This window comes from Pelophylax lessonae (genome assembly GCF_965119305.1).
Source record: "Pelophylax lessonae genome assembly, chromosome: 1".
Classification (NCBI taxonomy): Eukaryota; Metazoa; Chordata; class Amphibia; order Anura; family Ranidae; genus Pelophylax; species Pelophylax lessonae.
The window spans coordinates 179737786-179764405 of record NC_138768.1 but is presented as its reverse complement, the minus strand read 5'-3'; the positions used below and the strand labels follow the sequence as shown (position 1 = coordinate 179764405).

The 26620-nt window shown below is 44.4% G+C and overlaps 1 protein-coding gene across 1 annotated transcript in view; it reads right to left on the bottom strand.

Moving 5' to 3' along the window:
* The window catches only part of CAMK4 (calcium/calmodulin dependent protein kinase IV), a 295961-nt gene that overhangs the window by 96456 nt on the left and 172885 nt on the right, over positions 1–26620 (bottom strand). Inside the window, exon 5 of the mRNA XM_082243470.1 lies at positions 24972–25044. Within this exon, the coding sequence (XP_082099596.1) occupies positions 24972–25044 (73 nt within the window). The remainder of the gene's footprint in view (positions 1–24971; positions 25045–26620) is intronic.

Below are 26620 nucleotides of genomic sequence, written 5' to 3'. Positions count from 1 at the left end.
GTAGGGGCTATTGGAGCTGCAGCTCCAGGCCCCTACCTTTTATATAGGCCCCGGGTTGGCCATATTCACTGTTACCGCTCTTCTGTCACTTGTAAACACAGAAGTCTGGCTTCTATGCTCGCTTCCCCAGGCAGCACCCTCAGAACCTCCCCACACAGCGTGAAGGCCGGACAAGGAGGGACAGTTGGCGATGCATGGATGTGTTTATGGGCTTCAGAGACAGCATCCCATGTTGAATTAGGCATGCATGGCTGCACCCTTCCTCCTCTGGGTGCATGGCAAGGCACGGCCCTTAAGGCCCTTCAAAATCCTCAGCACCAAGCCCATGATGCTGTTAATCCGGCCCTGGTCCTCCTCCACCGCCGCTTCCACCTACACCGCCCATAGGTGTGCGCAGCCTATTGCATTAAGGTGTGCACCCCAAAGTTGAAATACACATGCATGTGTTTGCCAGCAGGGAGAGTAATGTATCGGGGCCATGTACCTGTAGGCAAGGAGAAATAGAGCAGAGCAGGTCCCAGGGAGATCTTTCCCATCTCCTCACTGGCAATGCTATGTGCCCTAGGTGATTAGGGTGTGCCCAGGCACACCCAGCACACCCTGTGCGCACGCCTATGTCACCGCCACATCCACCACCACCTCAACCTCCCTCCTACTCCATATGGGCCTCGTCCTTCAGAGATGAAGAAGAACATTGTTTTATTTTTCTGTTTTTTTTTGTTGTTTTAAGTTATTTCCCTATCCACATTTGTTTGCAGAGCACTTGCCATGCTCTTAATTACGTTTTGCTGCCATTTGCAGCACTCTAGCCCTTTCCTTTGGTGTTTTAGAGCCATTTTAGTGCCTTAAAGTTCGGGTCCCCATTGACTTCAATGGGGTTCGGTGTCCGGGAAAAGTTCGGTAAAAGTCCGGGACACGGACCCGGACTTTTTTTTAAAGTTCGGCCGAACCCATCGAACACGGACATCTAGGTGTCCGCTCAACCCTAGAGGTGAGTATGAATGTTTTTTTTTGTTTTTTTTAACCCACACTTCTATGTTAGTTTACATGTAAATTATGGTCAGTTCACACATTTCCGTCTGCTGTTTCAGCGCGATTTTTAAAAGGAGTCTGGTGCGGTTTTTTTTCACTGGTTCAGGTGAGCATTTTTACTTGAAATCGCTCCTGAACCGGACTGAAAAAAGCACGGGACTCTTTTTAAAAACGCACTGCAAGTGCTGCCAGTACTCACAACGGTATTAAACCCAAAGCCAAACATGTAATATATTGCAGCTTACCAATCCTTAGATTTGGTGGATGCATTAGTTTACTTTTTTTTTAGACATTTTTCAGTTATTTTTACCAGATGATATGGCCAGTAACACGCTTCCTGTCTTAGGTTGTCTCCACTCTGGATGGAGGAGCAATGGAGAACACTTTTGGACATCAGCAAAGTCACCTTGTGGAGAGGGTAGTGTTAAATGCACTAGCAGATTAAAGCTGGCCATACACTGAACAAAATTTGGCTGGTTCTTGCTGGGCTCTCCCACTTGAAAGGAATTGATTGTTTAATCGTCTTCTGTTAAAGGGACATGCTGGAAAATTTACATCAGCTACAATCGCTGATCAGTGTATTCTGACAGCAGTGGGGGGGATTTTTCCATCCATCTCATTTCAGTGAATGGAGAAATCTGTTAATGAGCTGAGAAAAATAAAACTAACAGTTTATGGGCAGCTTAACCACTTAAGCCCCGGAAGATTTTACCCCCTTCCTGACCAGGGGTTATTTTGCGATTCGGCACTGTGTGATTTTAACGGACAATTGCGCGGTCGTGCGACGCTGTACCTAAACGAATTTGACGTCCTTTTTTTCCCACAAACAGAGCTTTCTTTTGGTGGTATTTGATCACCTGTGCGATTTTTTGATCATGCGCTATAAACAAAAAAAGAGCGTCAATTTTGCAAAAATAACAATATTTTTCACATTTTTTTATATGAAATTCCCAAAAAAAAAAAAAAGTAAAAATCAAAATTTTTTAACATTTTCGGCCAATTTGTTTTATGCTACCTATGTTTGGTAAAAAAAATAGCAAAAAGCGTATTTTGATTGGTTTGCGCAAAAGTTATCGCGTTTACTAACAAAGGGAAAGATTTTTGTCATTTTTGTTGTTTTTTTTTAACGCGTAATGGCGGCGATCTGCGATTTTTTTGCGGTACTGCGACATTGCGGCGGACAGATCGGACCCTTGACTGATATTTTTGACACTTTTGGGGTTACCAGTGACATTTCTACAGTAATCAGTGCTATATATATGCACTGTTACTGTAAAAATACACTGGCAGTGAAGGGGTTAACTTTATTTGAGAGGGAGGGGCTGTGTGTGTCCCTAGGGGCGTGATTTTAACTGTGATTGGCTTGAGGTGTAGTTACACTGATCAACGGTTCTACATAGTAGATCCGTATGATCAGTGTCTCTACACAGGGAGAACTGACAGGCAGCTTGTTTACACAAGCTGCCTGCCTTTCTCCCTCTCCCCCGACGATCGCAGAGTGACCGGCAGACATCGGGTCCGCTGGTCACACGCGCGGGGGGGTGCGTGACCACGCGGGAGCGGGGGCGCGCCACCGGCGGCGCGCGCTCGCTCCCCAGACCCTCCCAGGCTAGTGACGAACCGATACGTCACTCTGCCTGTGAGGGGCTGACCGCCACAGTATATAGTCGTGGGGCGGTCGGCAAGTGGTTAAATGGACTTAAGTAACAAATTAAAGCTGAACGCCATCTGTAAGCAGTTGCAAGAAACCTTTTTTTCTCCTTTTTAGATAAAAGTTTTACATAACAAAATTAAAAGCTGATCATTACAGCACCCCTGTCAAGTGGTTTCTCTCAAGAGGTGAAACTGAGGGAAAAAATATAAAAAAAAAACATAACAAACATAATAAAAGAAAATTCAGCATAACAAACAAAATAAAAACCAGCAAAAAACATAACAAACATAATAAAAGAAAATTCAGCACCACATTTGAGAACTGGTAAGCTGCAATATACAATTATTTTATTTTGTTTTTTGGGGGGGGGGGTAAGGGGTCCTAATACCACTTTAAAGCAGATATTCACTGCATCTGAGCACCACAAACCAAAAACACCAAAAACACTATTTAATGCATTTTTAATATTCAAAGCAAACTCACCCGTCCATCCATGTCTCCATGCTTTATTTTGTTAAGAAAAGGCTTTGAAAAACATCCCCTAGTGTTTCTGGCCGTGGCCATCTTGAGTAAAGGCAAATGATTCATGTAGCATTTATTTCCGGGAATCCATCTGCCCTTACCTAAAGCATGCATGCAGGAGAGTGTGCTTAGCTGAGAAAACCCCCTCCTCCTCTCCTCCCCTCCTATAGGCTCCTGTATGACACCATTTGCCAAGGCAAGAAACCAGGAAGTAACTGAAGAAATGTAAAAAAAAAAAAAAAAAAGTTTCAAACAAGTAAATATGATTAATTTCCTATCTGTTTACTAATGCTAGCAGCATGAGGATTAAAAATAATCAATGTGGATTGGGAGAGTGAAGTTCCACTTTAAGGTAACCACACACATTACAGTCTCATTGTACAATCTCCTTTAGCTCTACCAAGAACTATCTAGTGCAAGTGCCTATCTGATTGGATACAGGTTGATTGAATAGTTTAGGTATGTCTTCACGTTACAAAGTTTTGGTGAAAGTAAAACTGATTGTACAAACATTGTAACATACATGGTGGCCCTTAGGACTGAGCTCTGAAGGTGTAATGGCACCTAGCGGACTGAGCTTTAAAGGTGCTTTGGCACCTACAAGCCAGATGTGTTGTTCCTTTTTACACAAAGCAATTATTTGCTGTCACTGTCTGTAATGCAGGATAAGACCCAGGTATACTGTATATCAAATTCAAACGCTTTATTGGACAATGTATTTTAAAAAAGAAAATCTTTCAGTCTTTGCTGCAGACACCACTTCTCCGGTGAGTAATGCATACTCATTGATGGCACCAATTCAAGCAGGCCAGCAAAAAGCATGTTAGATAAGAATGATTTAGATGTCTAGTAATGAGAGATGATATGAAATACCCTACGCCATACAGATGTCATTGCTTTAAGGCTAATGAAAAGAAATGCTCAACCTTTTGAGAGCTTGGGCTAATGCTTTTCTATAGAGCATCTATATAATTGAACAAAATAGTCAGCTAAACCTTACAAATGTTTTTCGAGCATTACATTTCAAAATAGAAATCATGGATGACTCATGAAAGAATAGTTCTGAGCAGAAAATGGGGAATTTGTTTAAGCCTTGCCATACTTTGTAAAACACAGTTTTTTTAAAATCCTAACTAATGTTCCCAATGTACTTTTTAAGGTGAAATTAAAAAATGTTCAAATTTACATATTCATATCATGGAAGTTGGTGACCTGGTTAACCACTTAAGCCCCGGAAGATTTTACCTCCTTCCTGACCAGAGCCTATTTTGCGATTCGGCACTGCGTGACTTTAACAGACAATTGCGCGGTCGTGCGACGCTGTACCCAAACTAATTTGACGTCCTTTTTTTCCCACAAACAGAGCTTTCTTTCGGTGGTATTTGATCACCTGTGCGAATTTTTGATCATGCGCTATAAACAAAAAAAGAGCGACAATTATGCAAAAATAACAATATTTTTCACATTTTTTTATATGAAATTCCCCCCCAAAGAAATGTAAAAATCAACATTTTTTAAAATTTTAGGCCAATTTGTTGTCTGCTACATATGTTTGGTAAAAAAAAAATCGCAAAAAGCAAAAGTTATTGCGTTTACTAAGGGAAAGATTTTTGTCATTTTTATTGGGTTTTTTTTAACGAGTAATGGTGGCGATCTGCGCTTTTTTTTGCGGGACTGCGACATTGCGGCAGACAGATCGGACCCTTGACTGACATTTTTTACACTTTTGGGGGTACCAGTGACATTACTACAGTAATCAGTGCTATACATATGCACTGTTACTGTAAAAATGACACTGGCAGGGAAGGGGTTAACTTTATTTGCGAAGGAGGGGTTAAGTGTGTCCCTAGGGGCATGATTCTTACTGTGATTGGATGTGGCTGTGTGTGTAACAGCACAGATCTACGGTCCTACATAGCAGGACAGTATGATCTGTGCTGTTACGCAGGGGAGAAAGACAGGAGGCTTTGTTTACATTAGCCGCCTGCCTTTCTCCTGGTGTAACCGACGATCGCGAGTGACCGGCGGACATCGGGTCCGCCGGTCACTCGCGTGGGGGGGGTCCGGGAGCGCGCCTCCAGCATCGCGTACTCGCTCCCTAGAGCATCACAGGCTAGCGACGTAGACCTACGTCGCTAGCCTGTGAGGGGTTGACTGCCGACGTAAATAGTCGTTTGGCAGTCGGCAAGTGGTTAAAGGAGAAGTACAGCCAAAGCTGCGGATCCCAGGAGTGCAGTTCGTTCTCCACTCCTGTGACCAGTTTTCAGCAGAGAGTGAGCTGAAGACCTCTGTCAGTAGGGAGACGCCGAGCCGGTCTAGGCTGGGAAAAGATTGTGAAAATACAAAGCAAAAAAGGGCGCACCAGCCTAGCGCATTATCCTTAGCAAGTTTATTTGGATAAAATTGTTTAAAATCAAATACTCACAAACAAACAAGAAGTTTCAGGCACATCAATTCCATACACCTGCCTCCTACCAGAGGATCAACGTCTTTACTGGAAGCAGAGGGCTGACGCGTTTCGAGGCTGTGCCTCTTCCTCAGAGCCTGGAGGCCATGGTCAAGTCCATAGTTTAAATATAGTATGTAGGGCCAGGCCTCCATATGACCCCTGGGAAATGTGGGAGGAGATATCGCCCAAATGGGCGTGGCTACACAGCCATTTATCCAAAAGCTATTGCAAGTCACAAGTGTAGTTACATTTACATTTTAGTTGGCAAAGCCCCACGTGACCATCTGTTCCATTGGTGAGCTATCCAAAACACTTCCCAGCTCATCGTGGACTCCATTTCACAGAAAATAATAATAATGATCATATTAAATACTAATAATACAAGGATAATAACTGATATATCCTTTCCTTCCCTTCCTCTCAATTTATTTTGAAGCGTATAGTTCCTTAGTATAGGTCCCACACCTAAAGTGTTTTATATTTGACTTACCGAGTTTAGTTTTTCAAGCTCTCCAAGGTATGTTTATAGAGGAGGTATGGCACGCGTAAATTGGTGTCTGAAGCTCCACATGCCATATCTAACGAGTCACACTATATGTACACATATATTTAGATGGTTTTAATATGGATTTTATATAATGAATCATTATGGTTCAGCATGTATACATAGGTGTCTGTATATACATGTATATTTATATGTGCATGGTATGTATAATTTTTTATAATAATAATAATTTTTTATATATGTGTATATACTTATTCACAGGTATATAATTTAATTGAATATTGAATAATCTTTTATCCATTGATCTATTCTTTTATACATGTGATTCTCATTCAGGCTTAGCAAGTTACACTATTAGTACACAGGTACCCATCATTAATATTATTAGTGTTAATGTCAATTTTAATTTAATTTAATTTTATTGGTTTGGGTTGTTCTATCTGATGTACAATGTCTTCACTGTTATTTTAAATATGTGCGACCATCCTTTTCCAAACTTGGTGGGCGCTCCAATCAACTCCCACCAGAGTCGACTCCGTATGGTGCATTTTAATTTAGTTCCCCTGGACTTGGTCCGGTGTATATGTCACATCAGCGGGGCATACTTGTGTCCTCCCCTTTGCGGTCTCCATAGGAACGGCTTGCCGAGGACGGAGGTTGTTGTTGTCTGGATGGGCGGAAGTGACGTTACACGGTGATGCGCACGCCAGTTCCGGGTTGAGCGGCGTGCGTTCCACCGCTGTCCCGCCGCCCATGCATATGGAAACCGGAAGCCGTCACGACCTGGATGGGCGGAAGTGACGCTATGCGGTGGTGCGCACGCTAGTTCCGGGATGAGCGGCGTGCGTTCCACCGCCACCCCGCTGCCATATTATACCATCCTAAATATCCTGGTAGCCGATCTTACAGTGAACACCATTGGACCACCAGGGAATATGCCCAATATACCCAGTATAAGTTAGTGGACTATCAACCAACACGATGGTCTCAGCTCGATGCCCTACTTGGTTCAGGACCACGACACGTACAGGTCAGTTACCATATCAGTTATTATCCTTATATTATTAGTATTTAATATGATCATTATTATTATTTTCTGTGAAATGGAGTCCACGATGAGCTGGGAAGTGTTTTGGATAGCTCACCAATGGAACAGATGGTCACGTGGGGCTTTGCCAACTAAAATGTAAATGTAACTACACTTGTGACTTGCAATAGCTTTTGGATAAATGGCTGTGTAGCCACGCCCATTTGGGCGATATCTCCTCCCACATTTCCCAGGGGTCATATGGAGGCCTGGCCCTACATACTATATTTAAACTATGGACTTGACCATGGCCTCCAGGCTCTGAGGAAGAGGCACAGCCTCGAAACGCGTCAGCCCTCTGCTTCCAGTAAAGACGTTGATCCTCTGGTAGGAGGCAGGTGTATGGAATTGATGTGCCTGAAACTTCTTGTTTGTTTGTGAGTATTTGATTTTAAACAATTTTATCCAAATAAACTTGCTAAGGATAATGCGCTAGGCTGGTGCGCCCTTTTTTGCTTTGTATTTTCAGTGTCTGGTCGACCACCCTGGTCGTAAGGGGCAGCAAAGCCTAGCCATCATGGATGCCTAATACCAGTACGAGTTCCAGGATTGTAACAGCCTGAGGACCAGGTTCCGAGCGCAGGAAAAAGGGGGTGCTGTCCAGCACCTATCTTTTTTGGGAAAAGATTGTGACCATATGGTCGGGGATCTGCCCATATGCCAGGACAGGCACCCGGCTCAGCCTCTCACCAAGCCTCTGAGAGCCTAAACCAGCAGCTCCCGCCCCCCTCCACAGCCTAGCGCTCCAGTGACTGACAGTCACCAGCTCTCTGCTCACACTGATCACTCACTTCTTAGTGCTAGAGCCGGCAGGGGACTGATGCTGCATCCACTTAGGTAAGTATGATTTAAAAAAAAAAAAACCTTTTCAAAGTGGAGAAATACTCAAATGTTAACTGTCTTGTGTGAATAAAAGAAAGAGGGTGCCACCATCTAAGTGTAACTATTTTTTAGTAGGGATGCAGCGATACCATTTTTTTACGGTATGGGTACCGATACTTCTTTTTTTTTTAGTACTTGCCGATACCAATTACCAATACCCACCTCAACTGTTTTGTTTACACTTCAGCTGTCAGCAATGGTACAAAGCATTGAAAAGTTATTTAAAAAATGAAATAAATGTATTTCTTTTAAATGTTGCGCTTTTTTCAATGTGAAACGTGTAAATATATGTTAAAGGTGTTAAAATAATAACAACCAAAGCAAACAAAAAAAAAAAGTTATTATTATTAATATTTAGAATTGAACAAAAAAAAAATCAGCAGGAAAATCATAAATAAATGGAGAAGGAGAATAAGGAGTTAAGTAAGGCTGATTAGTGCTATTTAAGGGATAATAAGGTGTTAAACAGAGGAAAAATGATTAAAAAAAAAATAAATAATGTTTTCACTAGTCAGGTTGCTTTAACCTGACTTCCTCTGCAGATCAAAGTTCATCCCTTTGATCTGTAGATGAATAAAAAAGAAAAATACAAAAAGAAACATGTTTCAGCAGACGCTGCTTTTTTTTTTGACAGCTCCAATTGCCGGGACTTGGTTTACACTTTAGCTGTCAACAGGGGGACCCCACTGACAGCTGAATGAGTTATCAGTTGTTAAGGACATAGCAGCCCCGCTTCTTAACAACGGATAATTTCAGTTTTTTTTTTTTTACATTTCAGCTGTCAGTGGGAGAATCCAGCTGACATCTGAAAGAACCAAGCCTGAAAGTATCAGTTTCAGGTATCGGAGCATTTGCATGAGTACTGATTCTCGTGCAAATGCTTAGTATCAGCACCAATACCAATACCGGTATCGGTGCAACCCTATTTATTAGTAGAGAAAACATATAGCATGTATGCACTGCATTAATACAAAGGTAGGAATATAAATCCTAATATCCATGCAGAGTTTGTCCAGGAAGTGGGTAGGTATGGCAGAGTTTAGCAGGGAGACAGCCAGCATATGAAAAGGTGTCAGGGAAGCTCCTGGGGGGAAGGTGGCAGTCTAGCCGAGCTGAGTTTTGTCCGGAAGTCCTCAGCCACATGCACTACAGCTTGCATTCCATCATGGAGCTGTTACTGCACTCAAACCCAGCAGCTTCCTGGTGCAGCTCTGCATACACCGGGTCATGTCCCTGCCCAACTCTGTAATCCCTGGCTGCTTCCCGGACAAACTCTGCTTGGAGATTAGGATTGATTATAATGTAGTGAGTGCATACATGCTTTTTATGTTTTTATGGCTACACTTAAATGGTGGTGAGCTCTTTCTTGTATTCACTATCTGTGCACTAGGTTTTACTCAAGATTTGGATGTTTAGGAGCTGCAACCATCAAGTGACTTTTTGTCTTAATTTTCATTCATCCACAAGAACTTTTATGTTTATGTCTTAGGCCAGTGTTAGCATCCCAGATGTTTTGGAACTATATTTCCCATGATGCTAATGCACTCTGCAGTGAAGTTGAGCATCATGAGAAATGTAATCCTAAAACATCTGGAGTGCCAAGGTTCGCCATCACTGTCTTAGGTCAACACCCTTCCTCTATAATATTAGTGCTCAATTTTGCACCATAGTATTTTTCTTTTATTAAACTGCCTTGTGTGGTTGTGATTAATAAAGAATTACAAAAGTCTGATGCATTTAACTTTCCTCAGGCTCCCTCTTCATTAAGGATGAGCCAAACATACCTAGATTTGGTTTGCGAGACATTCACCAAACAGCTCACAGGTTCCAACAATAAACTTAATCTCATGGAGGTTCACGTGAAATTCATTTTTAAATTCAATTCTGGTTTATGCCAAAACTAATGACATGGTGGGGGTACGGGCCTGGTAACTGCCCTGGGGACATGTTCTAGTGCAAATATGATACATTCTGTAACATTTGAGCAACCTAGATGCACTTAATGACCACCTGCCATAATCCTCGACTTATATTTATTGGGGCCGTCTAGGCAATTTTCCTATCACACCTATGGTTTACAGACATCCCACCATTTGCCCCCCACCTGTTAAAACAATATTTTTGTTTGTTCCTCAACCACCGTGTACTTAGCCCTAATGTTTATACATGGTCTACCATTGGCAACCATTGCCCCCTACATTTCCACTTTCCCTTCTCTTGGTTATTTTGGTTCCAGCGTGGATGCATTGAAGTTTTTTTGAATATTAGTAGGAAGGGTATAGGAGCCAATAACCCTGAGATTTCAGAGATAAAGCAGCCTTTATTACTTGCTGTACAGCCAAGAATGTATGTTGTGTGCTATTATTATAATCTGTATAATCTGTTTTCATTGGTTTTGCAAGGCAACCTTGTTTTTCTTTTCAATGTGCCCACCATCTGGAATTTTAAAATTCTTTAAAATAAAAGATTATGCAAAAATATTGTCTGGCAGGGAGCAGCACATTTTATTAGTCTTAAAGTAAAACATAAACAATGCCCAATTTCATTTAATCAATCATAATCATGCTTAGCGATACTCTAGATCTGCTTGTGAAGTGTTGAAGCTATATGATATTTACAATGAACTACAGCAGAAGTAACTTTTTGAAGAAAAAGAAAAAAAAAAAGGAAACAGTAAATTACTTTTGTCTAACAGCTTGTTTTTTAAAATAAAATGCAAAATAGATACAATATGCACTAGCAAATGTGTTTTTTCAATTTTAAAATGTGACTGTAGTAAATCTTTCAATAAGAATGACAAAAAGATTGTGATGTCCCCCAAATTCATTTGTCCTTAAATAGGGTCTGGTATTAATTGTAAGTGGGAACTGTATGCAAATAAATAAGGGTGTGCCCCCCCCCCAAAAAAAAAAAAAATCCATTCCAGACCATTTTCTGAACCTGTAGACTGGCTAGTCAGGACAGAAAGACGAGCGCACTCCACCCTCCTTAAACCATACCAGGCCAAATGCACTCAACAGAGGAGGGGGCCTTACAAGGCAGGAACTCCCTTGGCAAAACATCTTGCCAACAAACACCTCTTCCTCACATTCATGGCCAGTGGACTTGGGGGTCTGCAGGTGGAGTCCCACGATGTAAAACCATTGTCAATAACATCATTCAGAGATGCAGATCATGTCAATCACTCACAATAAATGATGCTGCTACAACAAAAAAAGGTGACCTGACAGGATGTCTGCTCCAGTCGCTATTCCAAATATGGCCAAGTGACTAACCTAATGTGTCCATGGTCAGTGATCCACCATCCTTGCCCCTTTATTTAAATTCAGATGTCAGCCAATAATACCAGACTGACAACTGAATGGCCAGGTGGAAATGGTTGCTAGCAAGTCAGCTGCCAATGGCTCTTTTATAACAAGCTTGAGTAGGACACTGTCGGAAGGTGAGCAAACATCCATTTAGTTTCTAGTACTTTGGTACTATCTCAAACGTCATCCCTAGCGCTCATATAACCAAAAAACTTAGGCATTTGGTCATCTGGTCTCTGCTGAAGAGGAGGATCAGCCAACGTGGACCCTAATCCTCTCCTGCAGGAATGCTTTGACTTGTGGCCACATGACATCCTAGAGGACAACCTGAAGCAGGATTTTCTACAGGAATGGAATTTAATCCCGTAAATTATTTTTTATTTATACAGTATATATATCATAGCTAGCATTGACAGCTAACGTAGCTTTAAAATTCAATCATTAAATTCTAATTTAAGCATTACCATGTTAATTTAAGTTCAAAAGTAATTTTCAATATATATAAAGCCAGCAGTGATACATGATAACATGGGGTTCAAGTATGTATTCTTAACTTAAAAAGTACCTTCTATTGCTCTTAGCCTCCTCTTAAATTCCTTTTTATTGCTGCTGTGATCTGACTATCTATAAGGGGTGGCTTTGTTCATTCTCTATGGTCCCAGTGTATGTAGGAATGTAGCTTTCCTCTCTTGCTCGCTCCTGAGATGAACTAGGGACTATGGACCATTAGATTTATAGTGTGTGTGTGTGTGTGTGTGTGTAGAGCAGTGCACAAGACCCTAACTAACGTGCTCTGCTCGTTCCAAAAGAGTAGAAATAACAGAGAAAAGGAGAGGTGCATCAGGGGCTCATGAATGTCATTTCAAGGAGGCAGAAAAACAACAATTTCATGAAAAATAGATTACAGGGCAATTAAGTAATGAATGTGTATAAATTATTTTTGAGAATAGGAATATTGTTTAGTGTCACTTTAAATACAGGGTAAAGCAAAAGTTGTGATGCAGCACCCTCGGCTAATATGTCATTGTGGCCCATTTGTAGCTAACTACATTCCCTAAAGATTATTTTGGCAATGTGCTGATTTCCTAGAACATCTCCATGTGAAATTCCACATGGCATTAATGTTTTGTATAAAAGATTTAAAGCTAAAATTCTGCAAACGTGAGCTGAATCACTCCTTTTCTAATCAAGAAAGATTGCTAAATATGAATTTCTTTAATTGAACACTATACAGGAATTCGGGACACAGGTACGCTGCCAAAATCAAATAGGCTGACCACTCAAGCAAGCAAGGTCCATAAAGATATGGATGAGCAAGTTTGGGGTGGAGGAACTTGACTGGCCGGCACAGTCCTGACCACAACCCGATAGAACACCTATAGGATGAATTAGACCGTAGACTGCAAGCCAGGCCTTCTCATCCAAATCAGTACCTGATCTCACAAACGCTCTTCTGGAAGAATGGTCAAACATTCCCATAAACACACTCCTAAACCTTGTGGACAGCCTTCCCAGAAGAGTTGAAGCTGTTATAGCTGCAAAGGGTGGGCCAACTCAATATTGAACCCAGCGGACTAAGACTGGGATGCCATTAAAGTTCATGTGCGTGTAAAGGCAGGTGTCCCTTTACTTTTGATAATATAGTGTACAGACATAGTTTTTAAACTCTGTGGGGTTGATTTACTAAAACTGGAAAGTGCAAAACCTGGTGCAGATCTACATAGAAACCAATCAGCTTCCAGATTTTTTTTTTTGTCAAAGCTTATTTGAACAAGCTGAAATAAGAAGCTGATTGGCTACCATGCACAGCTGTTTCAGATTTTGCACTCTCCAATTTTAGTAAATCAACAGACCCTCTAAACGGCAGCCTGAAAAAAACTGGCAGCCAAAAGAAAGCATCCACAGATGCCAACACATCCACTTTATAGAATTTAGTGAAAGTATGCACTGGCGACCTGGTGGCCGGCTTGCAAACCTTGCAAACATGCGTCACTGACACCTGATGACGGAAGGCCCAAGAAGCACTAAGCGCCCGAGTAGAGTGCGCCTTGACGGAGAAAGGAGGAACCTGACCCTATGAACGTATAGGTCTGCATTACCGTCTGTCTGGTCCATCTTGAAATGGTCGCAGAAGAAGCAGACAGTCCTTTTCTTGGCCCGTCCATGAGTACAAATAGTGAGTCTGACTTTCGAAAAGACTCTGTAGGTGCCAGGTACACCTGAATCGCTCAAAACACATCCAGAGCATGCAACACAATTTCCTTAGGATGTTTGGGTCTGGGACACAGGGAAGGCAACACAATGTCTTCATTCAAAAGCAAATCAGAGACTACTTTGGGAGGAACGACAGACAGGGGCGAAGAACCACCTTATCTTAGTGGACCACCAAGTAAGGGGTGCTACAAGATTACACAGCCAATTCCGACACCCTGCAGAGGTGTATGCCACCAAAAAAGGCCACCTTCTGGGACAGCGTAAGCAGGGGAATCTCCAGAATATGGTATTCAATCATTTTTATTAGGTTTTTCAGAACAATGAGAAAAAACAAAAAGGGGGTTAACAAACAGAAAAGCAACACATAGCAATGTGTTCATACATACAAAATAGTGTCTCATTTGTATCAAACAGTATAACACATATGATCTCGTAATAGTACAGTGCCATGGGATGCATGATCAGCGTCCAGAAGCTGAACTAGTCCATTATCGTACCGGCGAGTAGAGGCCCCGCCCCCCACCCCAGAAACCCCGGCATGGCTCAAACTGTGTCTGTGGCGGCGCCCCCCCCCCCCCCCCGAATATCCAGAATATTTTCAAAGGGAGGCTTCAGGAGAACTGAAAGCAGCAAGTTCAGATCCCAGAGCAGTAGAGGAGACCACACTGGTGGAGTCAGATGTCAAACCCCTTGAATAAAAGTACACACCAGGGAGTGCATGGCCAGGGGTCATTAAAAGAAGATCACCAAGGCTGACACCTGGCCCTTGATGGTACTCAAGGCCAATTTCTGCTCAACACCCCATTGAAGGAATGTCGAGACCCGATCCACCGAAAAGAAGGGAGGGTGAACACCAATTGAGTCACACCACGAAATGTACGCTTTCCACTTACGATGGTAGATCTTCCTAGAGGTAGACTTCCTATTTTTTAGCAGTGTTGGAATCACTGAGTCAGGCAAACCTCTATCCCTCAGCACCTGGCTTTCAACAGCCAAGCCGTCAAAGCCAGCGACTGTAAAGCATTATGGAAGATTGGCCCTTGGGACAACAAATCCTCCATGAGAGGCAGTCTCCAAGGGGTGTCGGCGACCAGCCGCACCAGATCGACGCACCAAGACCGGCGAGGCCAGCCTGGGGCCACTAGAATGACCGGAAGCCCCTCTGCCTTGATTCTGCACAAGAGCCACAGCAAAAGCTTGAGAGGATCTGTGGCATCTTGATGAAACATGTTCGGGTGAAGGGACCACTACCCTTGGTCCAACACCTGCCTCCTGAGATAATCCACCTGCCAGTTTTCCACTCCAGAAATGTGCAGAGCGGAGAGGGCCAGAACGAAGCGTTCTGCCCATCGTAGAATGCCAGCTACCTCCAGAGCTGCCAACTCACTTCCTGTTCCATCCCGGTGATTGACATAAATCACTGCCGCGGCGTTGTCCGACTGAATCAGGCCCAGCACCCGCATGCAAGTTCAGAAGGATGACCATCTGTTGGACAGCAGGAGATGAATTGCAGCATGCAACTTCTGGAGTTTGTCCAGAGGAAGGAACACTCTGACTAGAGCTGAGTCCAGAGTCAGACCCAGATAATCCAATTTTCTGGATGGAATCAGAGCAGACTTCTGGTAATTCAGAAGCCAGCCGAACTCCCTAAGGGTCTGTATAGTAATCTCCACATCATCCATCAGAACCCCAGAGGACTCCGCTCGCAGGAGGAGGTCGTCAAGGTAACCCAGTACTGCAATTCCCCGCTGACACAGCAACACCAGAACCAGAGCCAACACTTTTGTGAGTAAAAAGGAAACACCTTGGCCCCTCTAGACGGCTTGTGAGTGCCAAAAGCGACCGGGGCTTCTGCCGCAGCTTCAGCTGCATTCTCCAATTTTAAAGTTTCACGCACAGACACAATCAGTGTGTCCACCAGCGCCTTTTTGTAGGCAGCTACAGGTAGGGAAGAATCATCCTTACTATCAGAAAAGTCAGGACGCGTGACAGCAGACCCCACAGGGTGGGCCATGTCCGCAGCGGCCAAATCAGATTCAGGATCAAAGGAGACAGATGAGGTAGGGGAAGACGAGGGGTGCTTTTTGCTAGCCCGCCACCCAAAAACCACCTCCCCCCAGGATGCAAAGGACTTTAGGACCGCTGTCAGTGCATCAATGGATCGTTGGGACCCCGAGGACCCCACAGCCTCTGAGAGAGGGTCAGGTGGGGAAACGTGCTCCAAAGACTCCATCCATGATTAGGGGGATCCCCACAAAATGTGTCAAACACTGCCCAGGAACACCCCACCGCACTGGTAGCACCACTAGGTCACCAGCAACAGAGCACCCCACAATCCTGCAGCAGAGAGAGGGAGGACCCCACCAAACTCACCACCCCACCAGAGAGGCACTGGCTGCACCAGGATAGCACTTGCTCCAATCGTGGCATCCAGGGAAAGGAAAGACCCAGGAGTCAGCACCAGGGAAAAAGGAGGAGCTCCCACAGCCAAAATCTCTGCCCAGAGGCTCCTCTGTAATGGCCCCAGCTTTGTAGTATGCTGGACCAACAAAAAATGGCCACCAGACTACACAAACAAGGCCACCGGCCATAGACTAACACAGGCTACAAGAAAATGGCCACCCCCGCGTGGCTCCACAAGGCTCCCAGGGACCCAGGAGGGATCCCTGGGACCCAGGAATGATACCAGAAGGAAGGGGGGAACTGGGCACAGAGACCCCACACAGGTACAGTCCCCCCCAGCCCCCACCACAATTACAGCAGATGCCTCAGCCCTAGAAACAGCCCAGACCACCACACTACCCCAGATGGGGGCGGAGTGGGTGGGGGGCTAGATGACCCACAGGAACCACCAGAATACAGGGGGGCCTAACGAAAAGGAGGGGAACCCGGGGGTCTGACAATCCCAGGGAGACCCTGCGTCCACCCCTGAACCCTCCAGGGGGAGAGGGGGGACAGCTACTCACCATACTGGGAACCAGGCGGGCACCGCTCCAGACAGAACCTCCTTGCCATCTAAATGGGGGACTGTCGGTCAGGAGGAAGGCTGCAACCTAGGCCAAGATCCGGTTGTATGCAACCTCTCGAGGCGTTTATGTCGCGGGCCAGCCCCCGTCCAGTGGGGCTATGTCGCGGCCGACCTAGCGTGGAACTGTGGCCTGCGCGCGCTCGCTCCTGATTTTCCAGCCCAGCGCCCAGTCCAGCAGTTGACTGTAGATCTCGCGGGAAAAAAAAACAGGATGAAAAAAGCCATTTAAAAAGGGAAAAAATTGCCAGGACCAGAGATCCCAGCAAGGAACTAGGTCCTTACTCCTGACTAGGCAGAAAACAAACTGTGTACCTACAGCAGAGAGGGGGAGCATACATACTGTAACTGCCCATAGGTGTAGTCAAGTTCTTTTTCTGCCTAGTGTCTTACTTGTGTAGGGGGCAGTATAACCCAATGGTCAAGAATCCTAAGGAGCTGTGTCCGTCAATGAATGAAAGAGAAATGTAAGTTTACCTTTTTTAAGAATAGGAATATTGTTTAGTGTCACTTTAAATACAGGGTAAAGCAAAAGTTGTGATGCAGCAATAAACATATGTTGTTTGTCATATCTTAGGCCTTAGAAAAATAGCAATAAAAGCCACCCTCGGCTAATATGTCATTGTGGCCCATTTGTAGCTAACTACATTCCCTAAAGATTATTTTGGCAATGTGCTGATTTCCTAGAACATCTCCATGTGAAATTCCACATGGCATTAATGTTTTGTATAAAAGATTTAAAGCTAAAATTCTGCAAACGTGAGCTGAATCACTCCTTTTCTAATCAAGAAAGATTGCTAAATATGAATTTCTTTAATTGAACACTATACAGGAATTCGGGACACAGGTACGCTGCCAAAATCAAATAGGCTGACCACTCAAGCAAGCAAGGTCCATAAAGATATGGATGAGCAAGTTTGGGGTGGAGGAACTTGACTGGCCGGCACAGTCCTGACCACAACCCGATAGAACACCTATAGGATGAATTAGACCGTAGACTGCAAGCCAGGCCTTCTCATCCAAATCAGTACCTGATCTCACAAACGCTCTTGTGGAAGAATGGTCAAACATTCCTATAAACACACTCCTAAACCTTGTGGACAGCCTTCCCAGAAGAGTTGAAGCTGTTATAGCTGCAAAGGGTGGGCCAACTCAATATTGAACCCAGCGGACTAAGACTGGGATGCCATTAAAGTTCATGTGCGTGTAAAGGCAGGTGTCCCTTTACTTTTGATAATATAGTGTACAGACATAGTTTTTAAACTCTGTGGGGTTGATTTACTAAAACTGGAAAGTGCAAAACCTGGTGCAGATCTACATAGAAACCAATCAGCTTCCAGATTTTTTTTTTTGTCAAAGCTTATTTGAACAAGCTGAAATAAGAAGCTGATTGGCTACCATGCACAGCTGTTTCAGATTTTGCACTCTCCAATTTTAGTAAATCAACAGACCCTCTAAACGGCAGCCTGAAAAAAACTGGCAGCCAAAAGAAAGCATCCACAGATGCCAACACATCCACTTTATAGAATTTAGTGAAAGTATGCACTGGCGACCTGGTGGCCGGCTTGCAAACCTTGCAAACATGCGTCACTGACACCTGATGACGGAAGGCCCAAGAAGCACTAAGCGCCCGAGTAGAGTGCGCCTTGACGGAGAAAGGAGGAACCTGACCCTATGAACGTATAGGTCTGCATTACCGTCTGTCTGGTCCATCTTGAAATGGTCGCAGAAGAAGCAGACAGTCCTTTTCTTGGCCCGTCCATGAGTACAAATAGTGAGTTTGACTTTCGAAAAGACTCTGTAGGTGCCAGGTACACCTGAATCGCTCAAAACACATCCAGAGCATGCAACACAATTTCCTTAGGATGTTTGGGTCTGGGACACAGGGAAGGCAACACAATGTCTTCATTCAAAAGCAAATCAGAGACTACTTTGGGAGGAACGACAGACAGGGGCGAAGAACCACCTTATCTTAGTGGACCACCAAGTAAGGGGTGCTACAAGATTACACAGCCAATTCCGACACCCTGCAGAGGTGTATGCCACCAAAAAAGGCCACCTTCTGGGACAGCGTAAGCAGGGGAATCTCCAGAATATGGTATTCAATCATTTTTATTAGGTTTTTCAGAACAATGAGAAAAAACAAAAAGGGGGTTAACAAACAGAAAAGCAACACATAGCAATGTGTTCATACATACAAAATAGTGTCTCATTTGTATCAAACAGTATAACACATATGATCTCGTAATAGTACAGTGCCATGGGATGCATGATCAGCGTCCAGAAGCTGAACTAGTCCATTATCGTACCGGCGAGTAGAGGCCCCGCCCCCCACCCCAGAAACCCCGGCATGGCTCAAACTGTGTCTGTGGCGGCGCCCCCCCCCCCCCCCCCCCGAATATCCAGAATATTTTCAAAGGGAGGCTTCAGGAGAACTGAAAGCAGCAAGTTCAGATCCCAGAGCAGTAGAGGAGACCACACTGGTGGAGTCAGATGTCAAACCCCTTGAATAAAAGTACACACCAGGGAGTGCATGGCCAGGGGTCATTAAAAGAAGATCACCAAGGCTGACACCTGGCCCTTGATGGTACTCAAGGCCAATTTCTGCTCAACACCCCATTGAAGGAATGTCGAGACCCGATCCACCGAAAAGAAGGGAGGGTGAACACCAATTGAGTCACACCACGAAATGTACGCTTTCCACTTACGATGGTAGATCTTCCTAGAGGTAGACTTCCTATTTTTTAGCAGTGTTGGAATCACTGAGTCAGGCAAACCTCTATCCCTCAGCACCTGGCTTTCAACAGCCAAGCCGTCAAAGCCAGCGACTGTAAAGCATTATGGAAGATTGGCCCTTGGGACAACAAATCCTCCATGAGAGGCAGTCTCCAAGGGGTGTCGGCGACCAGCCGCACCAGATCGACGCACCAAGACCGGCGAGGCCAGCCTGGGGCCACTAGAATGACCGGAAGCCCCTCTGCCTTGATTCTGCACAAGAGCCACAGCAAAAGCTTGAGAGCATCTGTGGCATCTTGATGAAACATGTTCGGGTGAAGGGACCACTACCCTTGGTCCAACACCTGCCTCCTGAGATAATCCACCTGCCAGTTTTCCACTCCAGAAATGTGCAGAGCGGAGAGGGCCAGAACGAAGCGTTCTGCCCATCGTAGAATGCCAGCTACCTCCAGAGCTGCCAACTCACTTCCTGTTCCATCCCGGTGATTGACATAAATCACTGCCGCGGCGTTGTCCGACTGAATCAGGCCCAGCACCCGCATGCAAGTTCAGAAGGATGACCATCTGTTGGACAGCAGGAGATGAATTGCAGCATGCAACTTCTGGAGTTTGTCCAGAGGAAGGAACACTCTGACTAGAGCTGAGTCCAGAGTCAGACCCAGATAATCCAATTTTCTGGATGGAATCAGAGCAGACTTCTGGTAATTCAGAAGCCAGCCGAACTCCCTAAGGGTCTGTATAGTAATCTCCACATCATCCATCAGAACCCCAGAGGACTCCGCTCGCAGGAGGAGGTCGTCAAGGTAACCCAGTACTGCAATTCCCCGCTGACACAGCAACACCAGAACCAGAGCCAACACTTTTGTGAGTAAAAAGGAAACACCTTGGCCCCTCTAGACGGCTTGTGAGTGCCAAAAGCGACCGGGGCTTCTGCCGCAGCTTCAGCTGCATTCTCCAATTTTAAAGTTTCACGCACAGACACAATCAGTGTGTCCACCAGCGCCTTTTTGTAGGCAGCTACAGGTAGGGAAGAATCATCCTTACTATCAGAAAAGTCAGGACGCGTGACAGCAGACCCCACAGGGTGGGCCATGTCCGCAGCGGCCAAATCAGATTCAGGATCAAAGGAGACAGATGAGGTAGGGGAAGACGAGGGGTGCTTTTTGCTAGCCCGCCACCCAAAAACCACCTCCACCCAGGATGCAAAGGACTTTAGGACCGCTGTCAGTGCATCAATGGATCGTTGGGACCCCGAGGACCCCACAGCCTCTGAGAGAGGGTCAGGTGGGGAAACGTGCTCCAAAGACTCCATCCATGATTAGGGGGATCCCCACAAAATGTGTCAAACACTGCCCAGGAACACCCCACCGCACTGGTAGCACCACTAGGTCACCAGCAACAGAGCACCCCACAATCCTGCAGCAGAGAGAGGGAGGACCCCACCAAACTCACCACCCCACCAGAGAGGCACTGGCTGCACCAGGATAGCACTTGCTCCAATCGTGGCATCCAGGGAAAGGAAAGACCCAGGAGTCAGCACCAGGGAAAAAGGAGGAGCTCCCACAGCCAAAATCTCTGCCCAGAGGCTCCTCTGTAATGGCCCCAGCTTTGTAGTATGCTGGACCAACAAAAAATGGCCACCAGACTACACAAACAAGGCCACCGGCCATAGACTAACACAGGCTACAAGAAAATGGCCACCCCCGCGTGGCTCCACAAGGCTCCCAGGGACCCAGGAGGGATCCCTGGGACCCAGGAATGATACCAGAAGGAAGGGGGGAACTGGGCACAGAGACCCCACACAGGTACAGTCCCCCCCAGCCCCCACCACAATTACAGCAGATGCCTCAGCCCTAGAAACAGCCCAGACCACCACACTACCCCAGATGGGGGCGGAGTGGGTGGGGGGCTAGATGACCCACAGGAACCACCAGAATACAGGGGGGCCTAACGAAAAGGAGGGGAACCCGGGGGTCTGACAATCCCAGGGAGACCCTGCGTCCACCCCTGAACCCTCCAGGGGGAGAGGGGGGACAGCTACTCACCATACTGGGAACCAGGCGGGCACCGCTCCAGACAGAACCTCCTTGCCATCTAAATGAGGGACTGTCGGTCAGGAGGAAGGCTGCAACCTAGGCCAAGATCCGGTTGTATGCAACCTCTCGAGGCGTTTATGTCGCGGGCCAGCCCCCGTCCAGTGGGGCTATGTCGCGGCCGACCTAGCGTGGAACTGTGGCCTGCGCGCGCTCGCTCCTGATTTTCCAGCCCAGCGCCCAGTCCAGCAGTTGACTGTAGATCTCGCGGGAAAAAAAAACAGGATGAAAAAAGCCATTTAAAAAGGGAAAAAATTGCCAGGACCAGAGATCCCAGCAAGGAACTAGGTCCTTACTCCTGACTAGGCAGAAAACAAACTGTGTACGTACAGCAGAGAGGGGGAGCATACATACTGTAACTGCCCATAGGTGTAGTCAAGTTCTTTTTCTGCCTAGTGTCTTACTTGTGTAGGGGGCAGTATAACCCAATGGTCAAGAATCCTAAGGAGCTGTGTCCGTCAATGAATGAAAGAGAAATGTAAGTTTACCTTTTTTAAGAATGAACTAACCCCAGCCCCCCGCTCGCCACTGTAAATACCTCTGTGGGTGATGAGCTGTCAGTAACCGTGCGGCCGATGCAGCGGTCCAGGGATTTAAAATGCATGCTCTTCTTTCCGGGATGGATCAGAGTGATTCTAATTGATCAGCGCCAGCACAGAGAATCACAGTGATCCATCCTGGAGGTACTGCACAGAGAAAAGGGAGAAGAGCGAATCCCTGGACGGTTATACTGGTTGCGTGAGCACTGGCAGCTCATCACCCACCTAGGTAAACACTGTACAGCAGAGAATGAAGGGGTTGGGGGGGAATAGTTTTACAGTGTTAGTTCGCCTTTTTATTTTTTTTCTGAAAAGGTGAAGTAACTCTTTAAGCAATATAGTCTGATCAGCAGCAAAAAACTGATGTGCTCATCTTGCTGCATTCTAATAACAAAACTAAAATCAAGTCAAATTCAGGTATTTATACTAGATCTATTTAAATGACATTTAATGTTTTTTTCACACATAATTGTAGTAATTTGTGATTTTGTAATATATGCAAAGATTTCAGCATTTCCACTAATTTCTATAACACAAACATAATACAATGCTCGTAAAACATAAGGTTATTGTCTTTTTTACTAGATATAAATTGATGATTTCGCTGTCTGGAGAGGATTTACACAAAAAGAATTTAACAGGGGTTGTTTGCTCTGTGCACTGCAGCTGTGTAGAATATGAACCAATAAATAAATTGGTTTCTGGATGAAATGTAATAAGGCTGGTCTCTCTCTTGGGGAAGTGGTGATCTCATCTAAGTGATGTTCTTCCAGGCTTGTATTTCGCTAACAGAGAAAAGCTAGGTTCTAGCAGCAAGTAATTGTAAAGGGGGCAATTGGTATAAATACTGTATAGAATAAAGGTAAATAATAAACTGTATAAACCATACATAAAAATTAGAATCTATAGCAAACACATATCACCTCTAGGCATTTTATTGCAAGCTTGACAAAGGTCTGATGCAAATGGAAAGATTAGGCCATACAACATAAAACTGCAGGCACATTTCTGCACCCAAGCAACACTGCTGCAGCATAGAGCTGCTCATAGTAATGAATGGCTTTTCTTACGTAAACTCACGTGCAGGCGTGAATTCTGGGAACATCCAGCTATTTACCCCTGTGTTTTTGTTTATGCAAGTATAGTATATACCTGCATATAGCTAGCGTACAGCCATTTATTTCTATGGACAGCTGTACACTACAGCTTTGTCTGGCAGGTGTGGAAATACCCTTGCAATTCACTATATATGACCTTAAGCACCCATCTGCATGAGGCCTCATAAAAAGTATTATTTCCTTTTGGCTTAAAATGACTGACACCACAGGGTCCCCCAGCTGCTGTAGGTATTCAACCCTTTAATATAGGTTGAATAACTGTTACCCCCCACCACACATAGTGGTTTCTCCCATCAGCTAACACGTCCTGTAGTGACATATGAAACGGCAGGAGGAAACATTACATGCAGCAGGCAGAGCAGGTATTCACACACACACAGTGGTGTATAACAAGTGCAGCAGCCTGTAAAGTGAAGACATTTAGGACTAGGAACACCAAAAGGTAAGTACAGAGGTGCTTTTTTTACAGTGCTTTCAGAAGTGACCCTTGGTTGACAGGGTCATTTTAAAGTACTAGTCACATGTAAGGAAAATAGAAGAAATACTCCTGCTGCAAGAACTCCCTGCCATAGTTCTTGACTTCCTGGGAGCTCAGGGTGTCACAGGAGAATGCACCATTTCTGAAGGCTGTACAACTGCAGAATGGCCTTTAGAGATTAAAGACCCATGTACACAAGATGTACTTTGGGTGGGTGTCGGAACCCTCCAATACCCCTTCTGCTGCTTTAACCTGGACAGGTGACAAGTGGGATACACTGTTCATGGTGTCTCAACTGATGCCTTGCACTATAGAACAAAAGGAAGGGGAAGGGAAATACATGTACTTACACGGGGGGCACTTTGCTACATCTGTCCCTGTGGGGTGTTTTTGCTCACCTTCGCTTATTCCAGCTCCTCTTGTGGCAGTGTATAGACCTTAGAACTGAAGCCCTGGGCTCTGAGGAAGACAGCAGGTCTCTCAAAACGCATAAGCCTGTTGGACTCATACTATCCCTCTATGAGAAGTGACATATCGAGGACTTGAAGCTGATTTATTATGACAAGCTTTGATGTACCTATTGGTTTGTAAGTATTGTACCTACTATCACTTTGTAACAATAAAGGATATTTTGAAGATAATGCACTAGGCTGGTGCTCCCTTTGTTTGTTGTACAGCTGCAGTGTGTCTAGACTTCCCCAGTCTTGAGAGGGCAGCAAAGCGTGGCATGTCCGTGAAAGCCAGAATGTGAATACAGAAATAAGAGTTTACTACCTCTGGGAACCACTTTCAAGCACAGGAGGTTGTGCATTTGTCTGTTAATGATTTCTACATACCAGATCCCCCCACTCCACAGTGGCTGGTGCTCAACTCTTTTCCCTTGCAATTCAGCATGTGGGCAGGCCCTTGGCGTCATTATATACAATGCCAAACTACTGACCCTGCATTGCATTTGATGATGTCAAATTCCCTTTGACCGCTTGAGCGCCTTGGAGAACAGACTGCAGTGGCCAGTTCCACAGCGTGGAGCGAGCCTGCTGGAGCAAGGAATGGGCAAAGTAGAAGTCTGTTTTGCTGGTACCCTAGGCATAAACAAGCATTAACCTGCCAGTGTGAGTGGAGCACCAGTACATTGTAGTTCAGCTTTAATCGTCCAGCAACCAATAATTTACATATTCGTTTTTGGTGGATGACCCTTTAAAAAAAAAAAAAATTGATGGAAGCTGATCAACATAGGCAACAGCTTTCCTTTCTTTTTTTCTTCACTTAACCAATAATTTATAAAGCAGAAATCGAATAATACGATAAAAAAAAAAAAAAAATACTTACCGCAACAGCTTCTAAAATCTGTTTTACAGCATCAGCAGCATCTCGCTCACTATAATATCCTTTTTCCACAATCCTGTAAAAAACACAAGAGACAAGTCTTACAAAAAGCATAACTAGTAAGTAAAGGTTACATGTAACAGTTTGGCTATTTCAAACAGTGGATCCGCAATAATAGCTCAAACCAACTTCCTTCACTGGCAATGGCAGGCAATTGGAATGCTTAGATTACCTTGGCCTAAACTGACCCTTATCAGTGAGAGCAGCTGCACCTCCTGCAGTTCCAATGACAGGGCCGTCTGCTCTCAATAATGTGCCAACATATCAATGCTTTGCAGACAAACTGAATTTTAGTTACATTTTGCATGGCACTTAAAGTGAAAATTTATACAAAATATTTTTTTTTGGATGAAGTTGGAGGAAGAAGAATTTAGAACACTTTTCACATTTTTACTAGTTATTTCCTGTCCTATAGGCAAAGATAGAATGACAGAAAAGTTACGGGAAATCCTACATTTCATAGCTGTCAACAAAACAGGCATGGCGATACATCAGATGCTTTCAATTGCTATTGCGCTGGGCTTGTGGTGTGTCCCTGTGCCTCTCGATGAAGCCGGTTCACACACCGCCATGTTTGCTGCGGATCAGCTTGCAGAAAAGTCCCATGCGTCTTCTGGTCCATTTCAGGTCCAAATTCAGTCAAAATTTCGGACCTAATTCGGACCTGAAATGGTGCGTGGGGACGCACCGTACCCCCTGCTGTGAGCCGCTCCAAATTCAGTGTGAACCTAGCCTCAATGTTTGTCTACAGCGCTATGTTATTCAGTATTTCAAATGTCAGATACAATTACATAATTAATAATAATAATAATGTAATTTAAAATTAGGGAATTTGAAATAAGCAAGTAACTGCAAGATGTAAAATACTGAGGACTAAAGAATTTTAATTATTAAAAGTAAATTATTTTGAACAGGATTAAATGCATCGGAAATATACATGAACATTCAATAGTGTGCTGTCCTAATCTATTACCAAAGGAAAAGTGGCTGACTTAAAGTGTATGTAAACCCAAACAATGAACTTATCCTATTTGTTCCATTTTGGTCTTTTAAATATACTCATTGATGCTTTTTGTTATATCTACTTGATAAGAGCAAATAATTGCAGATATTGATGGAAATTCACTTTCACAATGCTTCCCACAGCTGCATTGATCTGTTGAAGCCACAGTGAAATACACAAAGTTCCTGGGTAGGGGGAACATGGGGATCTCCTCATATCAAGCACTGTTCTGGGCCTGAATGGCCAATCGTCTGTCCGAAACACTGTGATGTAAAGGAAAGGATGACATCATCAACCTTGTGTAAGCTCTATCTAAAACAAAGCTACATAGGGTTAGAATGGCAGGGGGGCTTGGGAAAACTTGAGAAATTAGTATTGAATACGCAAAATGACACAGTCTGTTTACATTTTCTAGGAGAAATCCAGGGGGTATTTTCTACAATACTTTGTTGTAATGAACTAGTTACCTACTAAACCCTTTTCTGCACCCGTATTTAACAAAAGACCCCATATAAAAAGACGGGTTTCTTAAAAAAGAGAATGTAGGCATAAACAATAGTTCATCCAAAATCAGACAAAAATAGGCATA